This window comes from Abrus precatorius, unplaced genomic scaffold, assembly GCF_003935025.1.
Source record: "Abrus precatorius isolate BTA unplaced genomic scaffold, Abrus_2018 Scaffold7, whole genome shotgun sequence".
NCBI lineage: Eukaryota > Viridiplantae > Streptophyta > Magnoliopsida > Fabales > Fabaceae > Abrus > Abrus precatorius.
This window is the reverse complement of record NW_020874417.1, coordinates 5,528,512-5,549,489: the sequence shown is the minus strand read 5'-3', so window position 1 is coordinate 5,549,489 and position 20,978 is coordinate 5,528,512. Positions and strand designations below refer to the sequence as shown.

The following is a 20,978-nucleotide window of genomic DNA, read 5'->3' as shown; positions in this document are numbered from 1 at the left end:
CTTGTGCAGGTTTAGAATTCGCGTCTCAGGGACCGAATTCTGACTTGTGTTTTACTCAAATAGCCAAAATTTTTCTGACAAAATTCGGTTTCTGGGAATCGAATTATGGTTAAGTATTTTTTCTTTTTGAAATTTGGTTTTTTGTTTTTATATAATAAAATAATTTTTATGTATTTTTTTATGTTTATATATTTATATATTGTGAAATTTAATAAATATTTAGTTAATTTTAAAAAATAAAACAAGTTTTATTATTTGAATCATATTTATATTTTTATATTATGTGAAAATGTATATTTATATTATGTTAATTTATGTGAAATAATATTTATATATTTATATTATGTAAAATAATAAAGAATATTATGTTCATATATTTTATTAAATTTGTGTTATGAATTTTAATATTAATATGATAATATTATTTTGAATAAGTATTTGATTTTTAAAAAAATAAAATTTGTATATCAAATGAATAAAAATAATAAAGAATATAAGGGTATATATTTTTTTGAATATGTAAATATGTGTTATAAATTTTAAATATTAATATGATAATATTATTTTGGATAACTATTTCATTTTAAATGCAACGTGAGAATTTTTAATAATATGCAAAAGTGATTCAAGGAGCGGTAGCGTGGGAAGTAAAACTATGACATATATTAATGCAACGTCCTTTCAAGTTAGGTTTTCCTTTTTCTTTATAACCCGTTACGACAAAAGAAATCAATGACCGAAACTATATGCATGACTAATGTTTGGACATGTCTTCCTTGTGTGACTAGGGGTGTAACAATAAGAATAATTTTTTACACGATTTTGTTATTCTCTAATGTTCATCTCTGTTCTTATCCTGCTGGACTTGGGTCAACCCTTTGAAGTTCTTTTCAGTTCTGGATTTGGACATAAATTTTGGTCAGTGTAAGTTGGCCAATAGTCTTCGTGTCTGAGCTCTTCAAATTGACCTTCATAAACCTTAAAAATTTGTTGTAAGATATACATGGGAGATATGTAGATGTCAAAGTTGTGGTGTGCGTGTAAGCATGAAGCAAGTACATGCGAGTATGAGATGTGAACTTTTTAGAACTTGTCACAATCACACTACATTTCATCTAACCGTACTGTAAATCTCCCGACAGGTTGAACTTATCTTGAATGTTGTATTTCTTCGACTAAAAATCTAGTACTTGTTCTCTCAAAGGTGATGACTCTATGAATGTTCACCTTTGACTGTGTATCTTGAATTACTTTAGTTGCAACCTCAGAGTACACATATCCAGCATTAATCATTGCATCTACTTCCCTACCCCTTTCAATTAAGAACTTGTTGCAACGGGTGTATGTCGCCATGACCATAGAGCAAATTGACAGGTTTCTGGTTTTCTTCAAAACCGAATTGATTGACTCCACTAGGTTTGTTATCTTGTGTCTCTAGCGTCGTCCGTTGTCCCATGTCAACGTCTATTTTTCTCTTGGAATGTTGTCCAACCATTGTGCAGCTTCAGAATTATTATCTTTTACTATGTTGTAATAGTAAAAGAATCTTGGTTCAGTCATTCCATATGCTGGAAAAAAGATTACAAATTAGATTAATATAACTAGCTAAGTAAGTGTTTAAAATATTAATGATAATATGGAGTATGTAAAAAAAAATTAAAATTATCCATATTGATGACATTTTTCTTAAGTGTAGTGTTTTTGAATCGTCCCATAAAGTTTTGTGCAATATGTCTAATACAATAGACATGGACAAAATTATTTTCTGTCCAACCCCTTCCATTTCTGTAGTATGCACGTCTTATGGCCTCGTGACGACCTGAAATGAGGCACAACCCATCTTGCAGGGTTACGTACCTTCTTAAGTTTCTCAAAAAAAAAAAAAAAAGAATCATGCATAACTGGTTTCACCTTCAACCATAGTAAAGGCAATGGGAATTATGTTAGTTCGACCGTCTTGCGCAAATGCCACCTATAAAATCCCTTTGTATTTGCAGTACAAAAATATTTCATCCACTTGAACAATAGGTTTGCAGAAACAAAACCATCAATGCATGGCTTGAAGATCGAAAACAACTTTTTGAAGAATACATTCCCCTCGTCCAACAAGTCACCCTGGTATAATGGTTGTGTACTCAATTTTCAGATGAAATCCAAGACATACAGTTGCATTGCTTGCAACATACTAGGTAAATTTTCATAACTAAAATTTTAATTTTTTTCTTGTTTTATTTTATTTTACATATTATCTTAATTAATAAAGTTAAATTTATTTGTAATTTTTATGGGCGTCATATCAAAAGTTGCAAACATCAATGCCTATGGAAGCGTACAGAGATGTCCAAATGCGGACTTCATATACCGTCATCCTTTGTTTTGCGATTGTTAAATGGCACCAATCAGATAGAGTCAAATTACAATTTTGACTCTTACAAGAAGTCGTTTCTCCACCCAATAATTTGGATGATCTCTATACAATTGACATGAGAGGAAGACAGGATGAAAATTAGATCACAAAACTTGCTCGATGGATCGATGTGTGGAACAACAGATGTGATATGACATTAACGGGTCATCCAATGTCAAGCCCATTGTGTTACACACAAGATTACATGGAATGGTACATTGCTAATTCCATCTATTTTTTATTTGTGCCACCACTATTACAAGATCCAAGAAAGAGCCATCAACAGTTAGGGACTACCACAACATTTGACACCGGTACGACTTCCACACTGTTGTACACGACACTGCATCAATTCCTCCACCGGATATCACGCCAGATGCAAACATAATGGACAAAAGACATTCATTTACAACAACTTCGGAGAATTTTTTACAAAATACAACTTCATCTTCATAACAGAGTTACATGTAGTCTCTTTACCAACCAGAGTTTGCTAATGAACCTCAACCGCATTCCAACAACTAGAATTTAATAATCCTCCACAAGTTCATCCTAAATTTTCACAGCAACAATCACAACGACGAAACTCAGCATATAACAGACGTCACCCTCGTTGTGAAATTGGATATCATTATAGAAATAGTGATAGTGAAAATCACTAATGAATGTTGTTATCAATATTGTGTTAAGTGTTTTTTTGTTAAATATTTAATGAATTATGATTTCTTTTAAATATATATATATATATATATATATATATATCTACATCATATTCTTTATTTATTTTATTAATATTAATAACAAATTTTATATCCAAATATTATAACCATAATTTTAAAAATTAATTAGGTATATATTTTAATAAACATATAAACAAAATATTCTTCATTATTTTTCTTCATCTTATATACAAATTTTATATTTTTTGAATCAGATACTCAAAATATTATTATCATATTAATATTCAAAATTCATAACACAAAATTACATATTTAAAAAAATATATATAAACAAAATATTCTTTATTATTTTTATTCATCTTATATACAAATTTTATTTTATTTAATAAAATATTGATTCAAATTTTTTTTATCATATTAATACTCAAAAAATATATACCCTTATATTCTTTATTATTTTTATTCATTTGATATACAAATTTTATTTTTTAAAAATCAAATACTTATTCAAAATAATATTATCATATTAATATTAAAAATTCATAACACAAATTTACATATTCAATAAAATATATCAACATAATATTCTTTATTATTTCACATATTATAAATATATAAATATTATTTCAGACAAATTAACATAATATAAATATTTATTTTCACATAATATATAAATATAAATATAATTCAAATAATAAAACTTATTTTATTATTTAAAATTAACTAAATATTTATAAATATTTATTAAATTTCACAATATATAAATATATAAACATAAAAAATACATAATATTTATTTTATTATATAAAAATAAAAAACTAATCAGGAAAAATTTGGCTATTTGAGCAAAATATAGGTAATCAGAATTTGGTCCCCAAAGACATAAATTCTGAACTTGTACACGTAACAAGTCTAGTTGAATAGATATAGTGGGGTTAGATCTATTTTAGTATATATTTATTTTTTTAATATTTTTTCTATAAAAAAATGTATATCTTCAGTTCTTCCCTGGGAATGTAATCCCTAGGAAAGGCATTAATGGAATCTTGCAAAGTTTTCTGTTTCTATTGATTAGACTCTTTGGAACCAAAAATAAAATATATTTCATAAAGTTAGTAAAGAGCTACAGTATGTAATATAATTGATTCAAATAAGATCTTGGCTGGTTCAAAGCTAAGAAGGATTTTTTCTTTCACTCGTTCTATGAATGGAGTATAACTCCTTTGTTGTGCTAGAGATAATCTCTCTTGAAATCTTACGGAAGATCTAATATTGTGAATGTGTTCCTCATAACTCGTTGCAGTTAATTTAAGCTGACCTTTGAGACAAATACTCATATTTAATATGGTTCATTCTGTTGGTTCTTATCTCTTCAAGTGCTTTGGCAAAAATTGTTTTTCATTTTGACTATTTGGTGACTTACTAGAAAGTGTACAGAAGGCTTATCAAAGATACATTCTGATAGCTGTCATTTATTCAATCGTGATTAATGATGTATGGTCACATAACATGGAGGCAGACTTAATAAGGGGTTCTTTCAAGATGTGTACAAATATCAAAAGAAATTTTAGGAATTGAATACCAAATTCTAGCTTGGGAAATGCACTTGAAATGTTTGTATTTGGGAGCTGGTGTGGTAATATTGAGTTCTGTGTATTCTTTCTTAATGATGTATGTTAAATATGATGTGTTTTTTGTGTTGTATTGAAAAACTTTTGGGGTAATCACATCTTGTCTTATCACATTTTTTTTCATATTTTTTTCTTATAAAAAACCAAAAGACATTGTATTATTCAATTTACTGTGAATATGTATTGCAAATTAAAAAATTGAAATTATTTTTATTTATAATTTGCACTAAATTATAATTTATGCTTTTAATTAATATGCAAAATAAGTTTTTTTATTTAAATTTATTATGTGTTGATTTTATTTATTTAATAAGTGTTGTCGTTAACTGAAAAATTATTCATTACAGAAATTCATATATTGATTTGGGACTATATTCTTATTTGCTTAAAAAAATAATCGACTTAATTCAAACAGTAAAAATGCAAATGAGATTGATTCAAATTTAATATTATTTTAAATTGATCTAAATTATTAATATGTAATTATTTGTTTATAATTTTTTTATCATTTGTTTATGATTAAATTGACTATTTTATTCTTGACAAAAAATATATATTTTATTACATCACAATTAATTGAAATGGAACCACGATTACTTTTATTTTCTGTCTGTACCATATCAGTGAGTGAGACAAGGTCATATTGGGCCAATCTAATTCCTGTATGCATATGAGTGAGTTGGACCTGTGGATCCATCCGAAGCATAATCCAAACTTAATTAAAGACTCTAAACTTCATGCGTTTTGTTTATGTTGACCTAACAAAAGGAAGAACTTTATAAGCAGACCTAAACAGGAGTATATATTCCAATCAATCTGCAAGTTCCTTATTCAATAGTAAACGCTAAATACCATAAATAATGTGCTGTAAAGTTGACCGAACATCCCTTCTTTTCAGCCTCAGGAATTTCTTTTTTGATAAGAGAGTTCTTGTTTACAAAGAAAATATTTGTAGCATAAGAAAGTTAACTCTCACAAGTGATTTTTTGTATACATAAAACTTTTGATCACTTGTATTAATCACCCATTAATACTTAAACATAGCTTGTAAGGAATTGTGCAAGATAAAAATAATTAGTATTAATTGAGTTTTAATTTGCTTACTACACGCTAGTGGAAACAACTGGTCATAAATAAAAATAATCAATGCCATATTAGAATATACGTACATAATTTAATATATGGACCATTTCCAATAGACCCCGAATTTCAGTATTCATTAAAAAAAATCTAGTTATATGATCCAGTCACATGTGCCTGGGAATTTTGCAGTAATTCGCAAATGTCAATAGCACCGAACAAAATGTTAAAGTTACAGGTTAATTGAAAATAAAAAAATTATTAATACATATTTATCGTATTTTAATATATTTTTAACATTATTAAGAAATAAATAATTCAAACATAATTTTTTAATAAAATATTTATTTAATTTTTAATTATAACCATTAAAATATTAATTATTAAGATTCTTATGATTTACATCTTTAATTTTTCACTAATTGTGATGGAAACATTTAGTTTTGTGGGACGATAATGGAACATTCATAACTGCAGAAGCTTGTTGCTGAAAACACGACGCAAGAGGGTTTAGGAATATATGAACAGTGTTTAACAAGTAATTATATATTGAATATTTTATTTTTGGTATGTAATCACGACTATAAGTGATCGAAAATAAAATAGACCAAGCTTGACCAGCTTTTTCATTTCAGGGTTCATATTCCGTGTTTCCACCACTCAGTCCAACCACAAATCAGTGTCTTCACTTCAACCATGGAATTACAGATAAAAATATAATAATATTCACCAAATCACTAGTGTTTGCCACATTTCTCCTTTCACTATAAAATGCCATAATTTCTTGAGTCCTATCACCCCTCAACCAAGCTCATTACCTCCTTCCTTTAACAAAGCTATTATCATTCATTCTGTCTCATTTTCCTCTCTTCTTTTAAATCACTTGAAAACTCTTGCATGATTTATCCATCCCATAACTATTCATGATGGACTCACACAAGCAATTATTTTCCCTCTTATCCATTTCCCTAGTACTTCTACTCCTCTCAGGTATGATTATGAATATATCACAAATATCTCATTCGAGCTCCATAAATAAAACACTATAATGAGTCTTTGATCCTCTATTCAATATTTCTTATTGTTCATTATTTTACGCAGGATTGCAATCTGAGGCTCGTTTGCAGAAGGGTCACGAGCTAAATTACGCACCCAAAAAATTGTTCATTTTTGGGGACTCTTATGTTGATACTGGAAACAATAGAAAAGGTCAAGCTAGATCCTGGCAAGTCCCTTATGGCATTACTTTTCCGGGCAAGCCTGTCGGTAGATTCTCCGATGGTAGAGTACTTACAGACTACATTGGTACTCTCTCTCTCTCTTCTCTAATGTTAAATTATTGAAACAGGTACTATGAAGTGCATGCTTGTTGGTTTATTTTCTTTCTATTGAAGTGATGTGTTTGGAATTTTGGTGCTTTGCACAATTCCTATATAATATATGATACAGCCATACTTCAATCTTAAATATAGTTTTGGAAAGGGCAGGGCTCATTCATCTGGTGGCTTGCCACTTTACCTTTTTTTTTCTATTGTTCTGTTTACAAGATTTTGTATATATCTATATGACGTTGTTCCATTTTCTAACTCGCCAGCTAAAGGCTACATTTTCGATTACCCAAAACAAAAGCTACATTGTTGTCATTTCTTTATATTCAGACTGTGTTTATTAATATGGTAACGTTTCACGCTACGGATCTATACATATTTTACTTGTATTCTTCGTCTTTTTCTTTTTAATTTTTCTTAAAAAAAACTTTTGTCTTGAACATTTTTATTTAAGGAAAAAATAGATTAAATTTTTTATATTCTTATTATTAGGTTTTGGACGTATGAACATTTTAAAAAATTTTCATGGTATTCGTAATGAAGCTTATTCAATATTTAAAAAAAAAAGAGCTTGTTTCTGTTTGATTTTGAAAAATATTGATAAGGATATAAAGAATTTAACTCATGTTTCATCCTTTATTAAATTATAATTTTGAAATTCCAAACAAAATCATAGATAGGACATTTTTATTGGCTAACTATGATAGGATTTCTCGTTTCTAACAAATAAAAATTAAATAATGTTGCTACTAGCTGGCCCTATTCTAACTTTTTGAACTCCCACGTTTGGACCCAGATGCACGCTGTCTATATATAATGTGTTAAATGTTAATCCTCGCTTATCTATCTACGGCACCCTTCTCTATTTTATTTAGCCACCTTTACAGCTTTGTCCGTAAAAGTAAAAGCACTGTTGTTATGATTTCACTTATTTGTTTATTGAAAAAGTGTAAATGATATATATATGAACCATCTAAAAATAAGGATAAATAAATAAAAAATCAAAACCATATTATATTTTATTGAAATACTTTTATATATATATATATATATATATATATATATATCAAAATATAATATTTTTTAAAAAAAATTATGAAAATATAAAATTTAAAAATTGTCAACAATAATTTTTAGTGTAAATATTAATAGAACAACAAAAAATTACAAAATTTTAAAAATCACCACCAGTTATTTTTAAAAAGATATTAAAAAATTATAAAAATAAAAAATAGCCATGGCAATATTTAGAAAAATCTCATATTTTTGTAATTTTTCTCAGAACATCATATTTTGGTAATTTTTTCATTTTTTCCATATAAAAAATACCCTATTTTATTAGTTATTTTACTTTATTTATTTATACACTATAATTGATTTTTAACAATGCAATATAGTTTTCGTACAAAAATATTTATTCTAAATAAAGCGAAAATAATATTTTAAAATAATTTTGTTTCATATCTAATAGTAGTTAATCATAATAATTTTATGTATAATGTTAGAAGTCTGAATCATTGCTAATGAGCAAAACTACATGTGGTGCAGCTAATTATTTGGGATTGAAATCGCCAATCCCCCATAGATTGAGGAAATTGATGCCGCAACATTTGAAATACGGGATGAACTTTGCATTTGGAGGTACCGGGGTTTTTGATACCTCTTTTAAAGCTCCAAACATGACAACCCAAATCGATATGTTGCAGCAACTCATCAAAGAGAAAGTATACTCTCCCTTAAGTCTCAGCAACTCTGTGGCCCTTGTCTCTGTTGCCGGAAACGATTACACTCATTACGTGGAAACAAATGGCTCTACACAGGTTTGTTAATTTTAATAATCTATGACACCTACTCTCTTGTCATGGTCCATTCTATCATTTTCATTTTTACTTCACACCATTCAGTTGTTTTTCTCTTGAAAAATTATGTTAACTATTCTTATTCGTTCGTCAATTATAAAATTTAGACATTGGCTTGCAGTACTTATCTTCGGTAATGCTTATGCTATTTTCTAAAACTTATTTTCTCTTGATAATTTCTGTCAATTTTAATTATTGAGATGAAGATATTAATTATTGAAACAAAATATTAATTTTTATTAGAAAATAACATATATCTAACTGTATCTACATTTTTGTTGAGCTCAATTCTATTATTTACATTTTTACTTCACATAATTAAAAGTATGTATTGAAAAATAGTGTTAATTATTTTTGTATTCTTTCACAACTAACGTTGGCAAGAATAAAATTTGGATATAATATTTTGAGGATAATCGACATTGTTCTTCAATTAAAGTTTTTCATTTCGTTAAGTGTTGCCAATTTTAATTACTAAGATGAAGAGAGCAACTATTTAAACAAAATGTTAATTTTTTTTATTGAAAATTACCATTAACAGTGCCTTAAAGTAAATTGTATGTAACTTGTTACTCTTCTTGTTGAATATATATAGGGTTTTCCGTCTTTCATCGCCTCACTGATTAATCAAACCGCCACCAATTTAATTCGCATCCAAAGGTTGGGAGTGAAGAAAATCGTTGTGGATAGTCTACAACCCCTTGGATGCCTTCCTGCTTCTACAGCCTCATCCTCATTCCAACAATGTAATAGTACCTTCGACGACCTCGTAGTTCTCCACAACAACCTATTGAAAAAAGCTGTGACCAAGTTGAACCAACAAACCAAGGATCACTCCACCTTCATAATTCTTGACCTTTATGATAGTTTCATGTCAGTGTTGAACCACCCTTCTACTAATCACATTAAGGACCAGTTCAAGCCATGCTGCGTTGGGGTAAGTAGCCAATATCTTTGTGGTAATGTGGATGAGCACAACGTGAAGAAATACAAGGTTTGTGATAATCCCGAATCTGTTTTCTTTTGGGATTCGGTGCACCCATCACAAGCAGGTTGGAATGCAGTTTATAATAAGTTGCAAATGACAAGTGCTCTTCAACAACTCCGCTACTAGAGAGCTATGCGTGATAGCTATATTCCTCACTTTGTTTTTTAATAGTGCACCCTCTTTCCATTTGTTGATTTTTCCTCATACTTGAGTTTTGTGTGTGTTTATTCCCAATGCTTTCTATGCAATGGGTGCACTGTTCAAATATATTGTTGTTTTTGTGAAGGAAATGAATCTATAACTTGCTGAATTTGTTTCGCAATTATTCTTCTTTAATGATAAAATAAAATTGAAAATGATGATTCAAGTTAACTAATATGGTACGGACTATGATCATAAGCAAAATTTACTTATAGTGCCAATTGTTCAAATATTGAATTCGCCGGTTGACAGAGAACTTTATCTAACTATCCGAATCCAAAAGGTTAGTCACACGTCTATATCTAAGGGAATATTATTCTAAAATAAAATCTTATTTCATAAGATTACTTAAAATATTTAAAATTAAGAAAGTGTTCAATGTTCATACGCACGGTTTTGCTCTTTCTTCTTCATTTTAATGTATTCATATCATTATCAAAAGACAGCCTTTAGCTTCTATGTTCAACTTGCTAAACTGTAATGCATTAACCACTTTTTAAAATAATAAAAAAAATAGCGTATAATGTAAGCATATCACTCAAATAGTAAAATAATCTATCCTTTGCTTAATTTTATGTTTGTAATACTCTTCAAAATTACATCAGCATATATTCATGCATTATGCATATTTTTTTATTATTTCAAACATTGCAATATATGAAAATTCTTCATGTAATTAACTGAAGTATACTAATTGAAAATCTGCTTATAGAAGTTTTACGATTGAATCTTGCTAGTTGCCTTTTTTGCAACCGTAGATATTAAACTTATTTAGAGGGGTCACCTTAAAAATTGCTGAATTACTTAGTACCCTATTTCTATAAAAACTTCTCTTATTTTTTAAAACATATATTTTAAATTAACATGCATATGGATCTCCTTTATATTTTTAAATATTTCCTCTTAGATTATATGTATCTCTAGGTGTTTTGTGATTAAGGCTTAATTTAGATATATTTTTTAATAAAAACATATAAGGAAAAAAGTAAATAAATAAAAACTTTTCTAAGAATCAAAATCAACTTAATATATCATCCTTTTTAGAATTTTTTTTATTTAATCTTTTTTAACTGTTAAGATGTTTAACTAGCCCTAATACAATTTAATTTTTCTGGTAAGTCTATTTCAATCATTTTCTCACAGGATTAAAAATTTTCTAATCTAAAGTGGTCAATTCATCTCATAGTTAATATTAAAGAGCTTTAAAAAACTAGTGTAATTTAATATTTATTTTATGTAAATTGTGCAGTATCAAATCTAATTTTTGTTTTACTTTTAAGAAAAGTCCACCAAATTATTAGAGGCGCTCATTGTCCGGTTATGACTCACGCTGCAACAATAATATTAACAGTTAAATTAATGAAATTTCTAAAATGAATAAATGTATGTATAACGTGACAAATAAAATTTTATTATCTTTTTAATTTTAATTAAAATATTTGATAAATATAATTAACTTCAATTTAACTCCGAATTAACTTTTATTACTTTTTTACTTTACATATTCTCACATGTAAGAAAATTCAAATCAATGATTAAATGATCGATTTTAAAAAGGACCAATCAGATTTTAAAATATATTGATTAAAATACATTTTCCTTTTCTTTTGTTGGAAAAAGTTGTATGAAAAATGTAATTCAAATTTAAATGATATGCTGTGCCAAAAAAATTCAAATGATATACACATACTAAATATTGCTGTATAATTTATACTCATTAATGGGAGATTATTTATTTATATATGAGATTTAAAATTTATATATATAAAATATGATATTTTGAAAAAAATTATAGAAATATGAGATTCAAAAGTCGGTAAGTATAGATATTAATAGAATAATGAAAATTTTAAAAATTTTAAAAATTGTCACTGATAATTTTTTAAAAAATTATAAAAAGTTAATATTTATTAGCAGAAATTTTTCAAAAAAATAATAAAAAGTTTTAAAAATAAAAAATTATTAATAATAATTTTTTAAAAGTAAAACGTCATTGCACATAATTAAGTAAAAAATTATCGCTAACAATTTTTTAAAAATTTTCATATTTTTATACTTTTTTCTAAAATATCATTTTTCCATAAAAAAAACCCATTAATGGTTACTGGAGTCATTCACAAATGCAAAACACGTTCCATGAATCCGCCGTCCCTTCCGTCAACATTTTCACGTAATTATGTACCTTTCATTATTAATTTCATTTGTAAATGAATTTATGTTGAAAATACAAAATATCACGTGCATTATTCAATAACTTTTCATTTAAATAAATTCTAAAAATTAATTAAAATGAAATATTTAAATATAAAAAATGATTTAAATAAATAAGTAAATAACACAAATAATTAAGATTTATAATGACAAAGGAAAAAATAAAATTTTAAAAATGGTAATATAAAATCTTAGTTAAAGAAAAAAATTTAAGAAAAATTTTAATGTCAAAGAAAAATTTTAAAATAATTAATAATTTAAAGATCATATGTTTTATTTAGTCACTCAAGGGCAGCCTACCTAGGTTTTTTCACCCTTTAGTCAAATCAAAGCTATAAATGTTCCTACAAAACTTGAGTATAAATTTAATTATTTGAAATTAAAAATATTGTTTTATTTTATATAAAATGAAGATTTAACATTATTATAAACTATTTAAATAAAAGTATAGTTTTAATTAAAATACTAAATATATTTTTAAAAAACTATACCTAAATTTTGTTCTAATTATTCATGGTCATTTCACTATAAAAGCGTGTAAGTTCTCACTTCTCGCGTTCAGGTTAGCAACTTCCTCTCCCACTTTCCATTTTCTGCGTGTTCCTTCCCTCAAAGCTATATGATCATTCAGTTTAATTTTTTTTCTTTTTTATAACTTTAAAGAACTTGCACGTCTGGCTCCATTCCATAGCTATTAGCTCAATATGATGGACTCAAACAATCAACTATTTCTCCACCTGTACCTTTTCTTAGTTTTTCTTCTCTCAGGTGTGATTCATGAATACAAATCTTTTTAGATGGTTAAGCATGAGAGAGAAAGACGAACACATTCTTTTTTTATCAGTTCTACACATATCGTGAGACTCAAAAATATATATTTTCTCTCTCTCTCTCTCTCTCTCTCTCTCTCTCTCTTATTAAATCATCCAATTACTAAAGAGTTTTTAACTCAATATTTTCATTAGAGTTTTGAATAGTAGTCACATTGCAGGCACAATAAACCAATGCATGCTAGTTTTAATTAGAGCACTAAAATAAGTGAATTCAACTAACCTCGTCTAAATATAGTCGTTGAAATACAATTTTGAGTCATTAATTTTAAGATTTAAATAAATTTTTTTTCAATTTGACTCAGTTAAGTTTACGTACAAAAATTGAGTTTAATGTAGACGGACTTATACGAGTTTGAACTGGCAGGCTAATTTTTATTTTTAATTTTCTAAATGTTCATATTTTAGATTCTTTAAATTATACAATCTACTTTTCTGTTGTTTGATTTATTACTATTGTTAGTACGTCTTTGTCATACTTATAATTATGTGAATCAACACTCATTAATTGTTACTTGCATGGGCCCAAGCTTAAACTACTTATTTTAAAAGTATAAATAATTTTGAAGATTTTGAGCTTAATTCACGTAAACCTATTACTCACATTAAGTTGGGCTAAGCTAGATTAGATTATTATTATTTTTATAAAGGAGAAGGGGTGAGATTGGAGGAAGGGGATAGCTCGTGATTTTTGCATGTAATAGAGTTTGAATTATGCTCCTTCCATTCCAAGTCCCTCTAGTTTTACCACTAACCACTCAAATTGTCGTAGTGCATTGTGCATAAGCAATTTCTCCCAAAAGTAGGGCAGGAGAATAAACTAACCCGATTTGTCACCCTTGGATATATTATCTGTACAAATGACTTTCAATGTTTGAAAATATTTACTTTCACCACACCAATATTTCACAATGATATGTTATATTTTTAATATTGTAAAAATTTATGGTGTAAAAACAACTTGTCTTGATCAAGAGATAAATCATGATATAGGACAAAAGGGGCTACTGGGTGAGGCTGGGCCAACAAAATTGTTCGTTTTTGGGGACTCGTATGCAGATACTGGCAATGGCGATTATTTATCTTGTTCCTGGAAAGAGCCTTATGGTATAACCTTTCCCGGCAAACCTGCCGGAAGATTCTCCGACGGCAGAATTCTCACCGACTTGACCGGTACGCACTCACTCTTGTCAAGCCAGATCAGATGGAATACTATTTTTCATTTTCCCCTTACTTCATAGGATCATTATAAATTTATATTTCTTTATTAGAAGTTGCGCGATTTGTAGTTTGGAATTTGTTATAAGCTATCACTGCCTAAATCATTACCAAAACTATCAAATATGTGAATCAGTAGTTGGTCAAAGATTATTTCACCCTAACTTAATGAATGAATATAAATTTTATATCAGTTATCAAAAATAATAATTAATATTAATATCAAATTAGATATTGTTAATGCTATTAATTTAACAATTTATAATTATCAGCGTATTTAAATTAAGTTTTTATATTTATATTAACAAAGTAAGTTAGTTTTAATATATATATATATATATATATATATTTTTTTTTTCTTGTGTCAAATTAAATTGATAATTTTCTTCAATGAACTCATTATTTAAATATATTTCCATTTTAAATTTTTAGAAATATTTATGTTTCTTCAATTAATAATAAATATAATGAAAATGTTATATATAATTGATATTTCTTTTGATTAATGAATTAAATCTGACAATGAATAAGAACATAAAAATAATTTAATTATTAATGCATCTGAATATAAAATTTTGTATTTTATATTTAAAATAAAAAAAATAATGATAGGTTTTTCTTATAAAAAAAAAACTAAAGGAAGTATAGTGTAAAATGATTTTATAAGATTTGAAACTTCCATCTATTTTAAAGATAGAATTTTTTTAAAATACTTTTGTTTTGGATAAAATATGATGTCTTGGTTTATAGGTTTTAAGTGAAAATTGTTTAATTTGTCTATTTGTCTTGTAGTTTTTAAAAAAATTGTTCAACTAACATTTAACCTATAAATTATGGTTTAGTTTAGGTAATATTTATTTTATGGGTTAGAAACAATTTATCTTCTCAAATTTTAGAGAAGATAAATGAAAAAGTTAAATGAGAGAACTTTTCATAATTTTTTAAAAAAATTATAAAAAATATAAATTATTTCTAATTTATAAAAAAATTATTCATTTTTTATAATAATTTTTGTTATCTAAACTTTTTTTAAAATTTACTCAAATTAAATCATAGTTACTTATAATTTTATCTTACTTTTACTTTTACCTATAAAAATCTTAAATTTCTCTCATCTTATTTAATTCTATTATTATTTTACTATAGTATTTACATACTATTTTTAATTATTTAATACGTTTCAACTAATTTTATAAAATAATTTTAATTTAATGAGCAACTTCTAAAACTATAAAGCTTTCATTTATAAACTTTAAATAGAACTGACGTATAAGTAATGAAATATTTTATACCCGTATCGTCAGCAAACTTTCTCGCTGACAACTTACAGTAATTTCTTGAAGTGAGGCCATTGACAAATTCTTGACGTAATTCCTCGTGAAATGGCTAAATTAATAATTAAAACTCCATGAGATGCAGCTGCCTACTTGGGAGTGCCATCGCCAATCCCCTATAGATTGGGAAAACAGAAGACACAACAATATTTGAAACATGGGATGAACTTTGCCATTGGTGGTACCGGTGTCTTTGATACCTCTACTCCAGTTCCAAACATGACATCCCAGATTGATTTGTTTCAGCACCTCGTCAAACGCAAAGCGCCCCTCTCCTTAGATCTCAACAACTCTATGGCCCTAGTTTCGGTCGCTGGAAATGATTACGATCATTACTTGACCACAAATGGCTCTATTCAGGTTTATTTATTTATTTGAATTGTCTTTTTTATGGTTCTCTCATCTCTGGGACTTTTTCATAATTTTCCTCGAAAAAAAAATTCTTTGATAGATAAGTATGATTATTTTAGACATTTTTCTTTGCGTATTCTCTAAAGATAGATTTATATACTGGCATGCATGATGTATCCGTTGGAATGAAAGAAACTTAGATATGAAAATTATGTGATTATAAGTTCGATCTTAAATTAAAATGTATGGAAATAATACTGTTGGAAGGAATTTCTTATTTTAGCATCTTACTGTTTTAAAATATTAATCATTGACTTGTAAATTAAAAGGCAAATCCTTATGAGAGACATTGTTTTCACCACCGTAAACAAATATATATAAAAAGAATCACATATATGTGGCTTTAATTGTATTAATTGACCCCATCCTCACTGTTTTGAACCGTGAAAAGCACATTCTTATTCAGACCACGAATTCAGATTTTTATTGTATTCAACAGAAGCCCCAACGTGTCTCATGTTTCATTCCTTTGTCTTTTCTTTTAGGCATTACATTAATTGGGCCTGTAATTGGTTTGGTAAGTTAGGTAGCAGGTGTCCCCTATCTGCAAGGGAAAAAACGAACGAATGAGCATCATAAAGTTGATGAAATTCCCAAGTAATAATAAACAAAGATAAAAGTTCCACTTATGATTAGGTGACTAGTGTTTATAGTTTGAAAACTGTTAATTTTAATTTTTAATACAGAATAATAATAGTATTTTTTAAAATAAACATTTAATAGACCTTTTTATATTTTAATATAATATAAGTTAAAACTTTACTGGATATAAATGTTAAAATTTTATAATTTTTTAATTTATCAAATAATTAATCTTAATCGTCATTTATGGTTTATATGATTTATATTTACTTTTTTCACTCAATTTGAACCATAAATCAATATATGATTAAAAGAATTTTAAAGGTTTGAAGGTGATTGAAAATAATTATACGTGGTTATCGTTAATCTTAATCATTTATATAATATCTAAAAATCTATATTTTCCCCCTCTCATTATACTCTCATATAAAGGCAATTATCTCATTTAACAGACGTAGGCATAAAATTTAGTTTTTCACCCTCGTATTGATGTTAAATATTCCAATGGTTTCTATTTACTGATGTCACCTTTACTTCATCCTCTCTAGTTTTGATCTAATCAATACTAATGCTATATATATATGTGTGAACAAAAACATTTTAATAAATTATTTCTTTTACATCGAAATGTATACAGAATTTCCCGTCCTTCATTGCCTCAGTGGTGAATCAGATCGGTTCCAATCTGAAACGCATTCAAGAATTGGGAGTGAAGAAAATCGTTGTGGGTGGTCTACAACCCCTTGGTTGCCTTCCCTACAACACAATCCAATTCCCATTCCAACAATGCAATAGTACCTTCAACGATCTCACAGTTATCCACAACACCCTCTTGAACCAAACCGTGACCAAATTAAAACAACAAACCAACCATAACACTACGTTCGTGATTCTTAACCTTTACGACAGTTTCATGTCAGTGCTTAACCAACGACAAACCAATAACAACATTGAGAACCGACTCAAGCCATGCTGCGTTGGGATAAGCAGTGAGTACATGTGTGGGAGTGTGGATGAGAACAATGTCAAGAAATATAAGGTTTGTGATAATCCCAAATCAGCTTTCTTTTGGGATCAGTTTCACCCCACGCAAGCAGGATGGGAAGCTGTGTATGACAACCTGCGAAACTCAAGTGCTCTTCAACATTTTCAATACTAACTACCATAAGTGCGATTTGAATTTAAAAGAATTCTATTGTGTAGCCTTTCTTACGCTTAAGTGTGTGTTTCAACCAACTTCTACAGATATGAATTAAAAATATTTGAATATAAAATATAAACAATTATAAGATTTTGTAGATTCTGATTTTAAAAATAAGATAAAAAAAAAAAACTCAATTATTTAGATTAATTTTTCATTCAAAAATGTTTCTATTAATTTAATTGTATAATATGTAACTCATTAAAATTAATTATCATTTTTGTAGACCTTAGAAAGTGCTAAGAAGAAAAACTTGCAACTGTCTGAAGTAGTTATATTAAATGCTTATTTTAATTTTTTACTTTAATTTTAGATAAATAATGCTGTAATTTATAATATTTACTTTTACCGAAAGAAATTAAATTTATTAGATTTAATTATATTTTAAGGTAAGCTAATCAAAGTGTTATATAGTTAGTTAAATTGAACATGAATACGGGTTACCTTTTTTTTATTTTGATAAATCTCTTTCTTTTTTTGTGTTTTTCTTAAGTTGGATTATTTAGGTATTTGATTTCCTAGATTCTTAATATAGGTCCTTATGTTCTGTAATTTCTTCTTGAAAACATTTTCTACCTTGTTCTTTTTCCTGTCAATTTACATTTCAACACCTTTAATTTCCTCTCAATTTTCTTTTCTCACTAAACAAGTTGGCACGCTCAACAACTCTCCAGTGGTGACTATCGATAAATAATAGTTGATAAAATATCATTGCTAGCACTCAGACAAAATGAAAAAACATGTCTTGACAAAAAATATAATAATAAAAATGTCTTGGGAACAAATTTGTCGAGTGAAATTATTATTCTTTAATTTTGAAAATTATATTGTAACAACGTTACCATATAAATTTTTTTCCTTCTGAACATATTTTTATATATTAATTTAGAAAATGTTTTTTTTACTAAAATAAGATCAAACAAACACATACCCTGAATGTCTATTCTTAAATTCAATCATACTACTAGCCTAACTATTATTTTCTATTTAACCTTTTGAACCACAGCTAATCGACAAGTTACACTCAATACTGCACCAACAGAATGTATTTCAATCTTCTTTTTTAATGTCCCATCTTTTATTGGGACTACGAAAGAAAATTTACTTTCTAAGAAAGCAATTAACAAATTTCTCTGATGGATGTAAATATTTATACTTGCCTTATGTGACATTTGTTTGTTGTTTTGGTTTTATCCAAAGTCGATGGTTACCATTTTGTCATCATTGCTCACAACTTTATCATCATCATTAATTACCTATCTATTGATTGTCATTCCACATTAAGCTAATTAATTTTTAAGTTAAGTGTATAATGTCACTCATCGCGTTATAGTGAGCTCATGTCAGACGACAAGGTATGTCCCTTTGATTTGATCGCTATTTGAATATTATCCTGATAATATTGTGTTAAAACCACAAATTATTAGTTAGAAATTATAAAATAGCACATAAATGTCTTTTTCTTCCCTTATCAAGTAGTCACACGCATCCCATCATGTATTTCAACGTGAAAGACCTCAATCCATTTAATCGTGAGATCACCTTGTTAGATTAGTAATTATTGGCGTAAAATGACGTGCGGTTCATTTTTAATTCTTACATTTTACAAATTATAGTATACATTGACTCCTTCTATTCTAAAAAACACTTAAAAAAAATTTAAAGACAAAAATAATAAAATTTAAATAGTAACATAAGTCCTTCAAAATTGATAATTATTTTTAAGAATTAAAAATATATTTAAACATTCATTTTAATATATATACTCCAGTATAAATTATTCATATTTTTATATTATCAACAATTTTAATAAAATATAATTTTTGTTTAACTAAATGTTAAATTATAATTATATATTACTTTAATTATCTGTGTCAAATTTTATAAAATTGAACCATCATAAAAATATAATTAAATTATCTTTATTTTTATATATTTTAAATATATATATTTAAGTTAATTTTGATATATAAAAATAAAGTATTAAATAATTTTAATTGATATAAATTTTATAAATATAATTTATATGATTAAAATTTTTAATTTAACAATTATTTTTTAAATTAAAATATTTAATAAAATAGTATTAAAAGATATAAAAATAATTTCATCTTTTATATATAATCACAAGATGTATTAAATTACACTACTGTCAGCTATATATAGTGTGATTGTGTGAAATTTTGTTAAAATTGAACAACTAAAATAAAATTCTTATTTTTATATATTTTAAATTTATATATCAAGTTAAAGTTGATGCATATAAATAAAATATTAAATAAATTTATATGATTAAAATTTTTAATTTAACAGTTAATTATATAATTAAATTATTTAATAAAAAATTTATTGTACAGCATAAAAATAATTGTAGTTTACACCAGTATTATAATTAAATATTATATATTGTTAAATTTTTATAAAAAATGTGTCCTAAATGTGATTTAAAAAAAAAAAAAAAAACTATTGGCCAATGTGAGTCATGTGACACTCAATGAAAGGTATCGTGACTATCGTCTAACCCACAAATAAGTTGTTCTATCCTGCCGACACTATATCAATTTAAATATTGTATAATAATAATAATAATAATAATAATAATAATAATAATAATAAAACAGAGAAAAAAATCTCACTTTTTTATTCATAATTTTTCTGAATTTTCAAGTTTTACAATCAAAATGCCTTAAAATGGCAAGAAATAAGCATGATGTTATTCTTAATCGCATTCATTTTCAATCATTAATGTATTGATAGTCAACGATAACGAATAAGTACAAATATTGACTTTAAATTCTCTCGAAGTCTTCGTTTATTATATTTATAAATTTTAAAAATGCTAATAGATTAATCTTTGATAATATGTTTGGGAAAATTTACCAAAGTTACTATAGCTAAATCTTTGATAATTATGAACACATCTTACCAGTAATTGACTCTCATGATGCGCTGAATTTATTGCAGAGTTTGTGAAGAGGTCTTTCAACACTATACTTTATGTAAGATTCAATCCTTTG

The 20,978-nt window shown here is 26.7% G+C and overlaps 2 protein-coding genes across 2 annotated transcripts; both read left to right on the top strand.

Moving 5' to 3' along the window:
• Window positions 1-6,721: 6,721 nt before the first annotated feature.
• Window positions 6,722-10,099, top strand: LOC113873574 (GDSL esterase/lipase At5g03610-like). The gene is made up of 4 exons (XM_027511743.1): window positions 6,722-6,793; window positions 6,896-7,103; window positions 8,675-8,946; window positions 9,581-10,099. Exons 1-4 carry the CDS (start codon window positions 6,722-6,724, stop codon window positions 10,097-10,099), a joined length of 1,071 nt encoding a protein of 356 aa, XP_027367544.1.
• Window positions 10,100-13,089: 2,990 nt separating this feature from the next.
• Window positions 13,090-17,919, top strand: LOC113873300 (GDSL esterase/lipase At5g03610-like). Its single transcript, XM_027511360.1, has 4 exons — window positions 13,090-13,153; window positions 14,209-14,388; window positions 15,853-16,127; window positions 17,398-17,919. The coding sequence occupies exons 1-4, from the start codon at window positions 13,090-13,092 to the stop codon at window positions 17,917-17,919; spliced, it is 1,041 nt and encodes a 346-aa protein (XP_027367161.1).
• The last annotated feature ends 3,059 nt before the right edge of the window (window positions 17,920-20,978 follow it).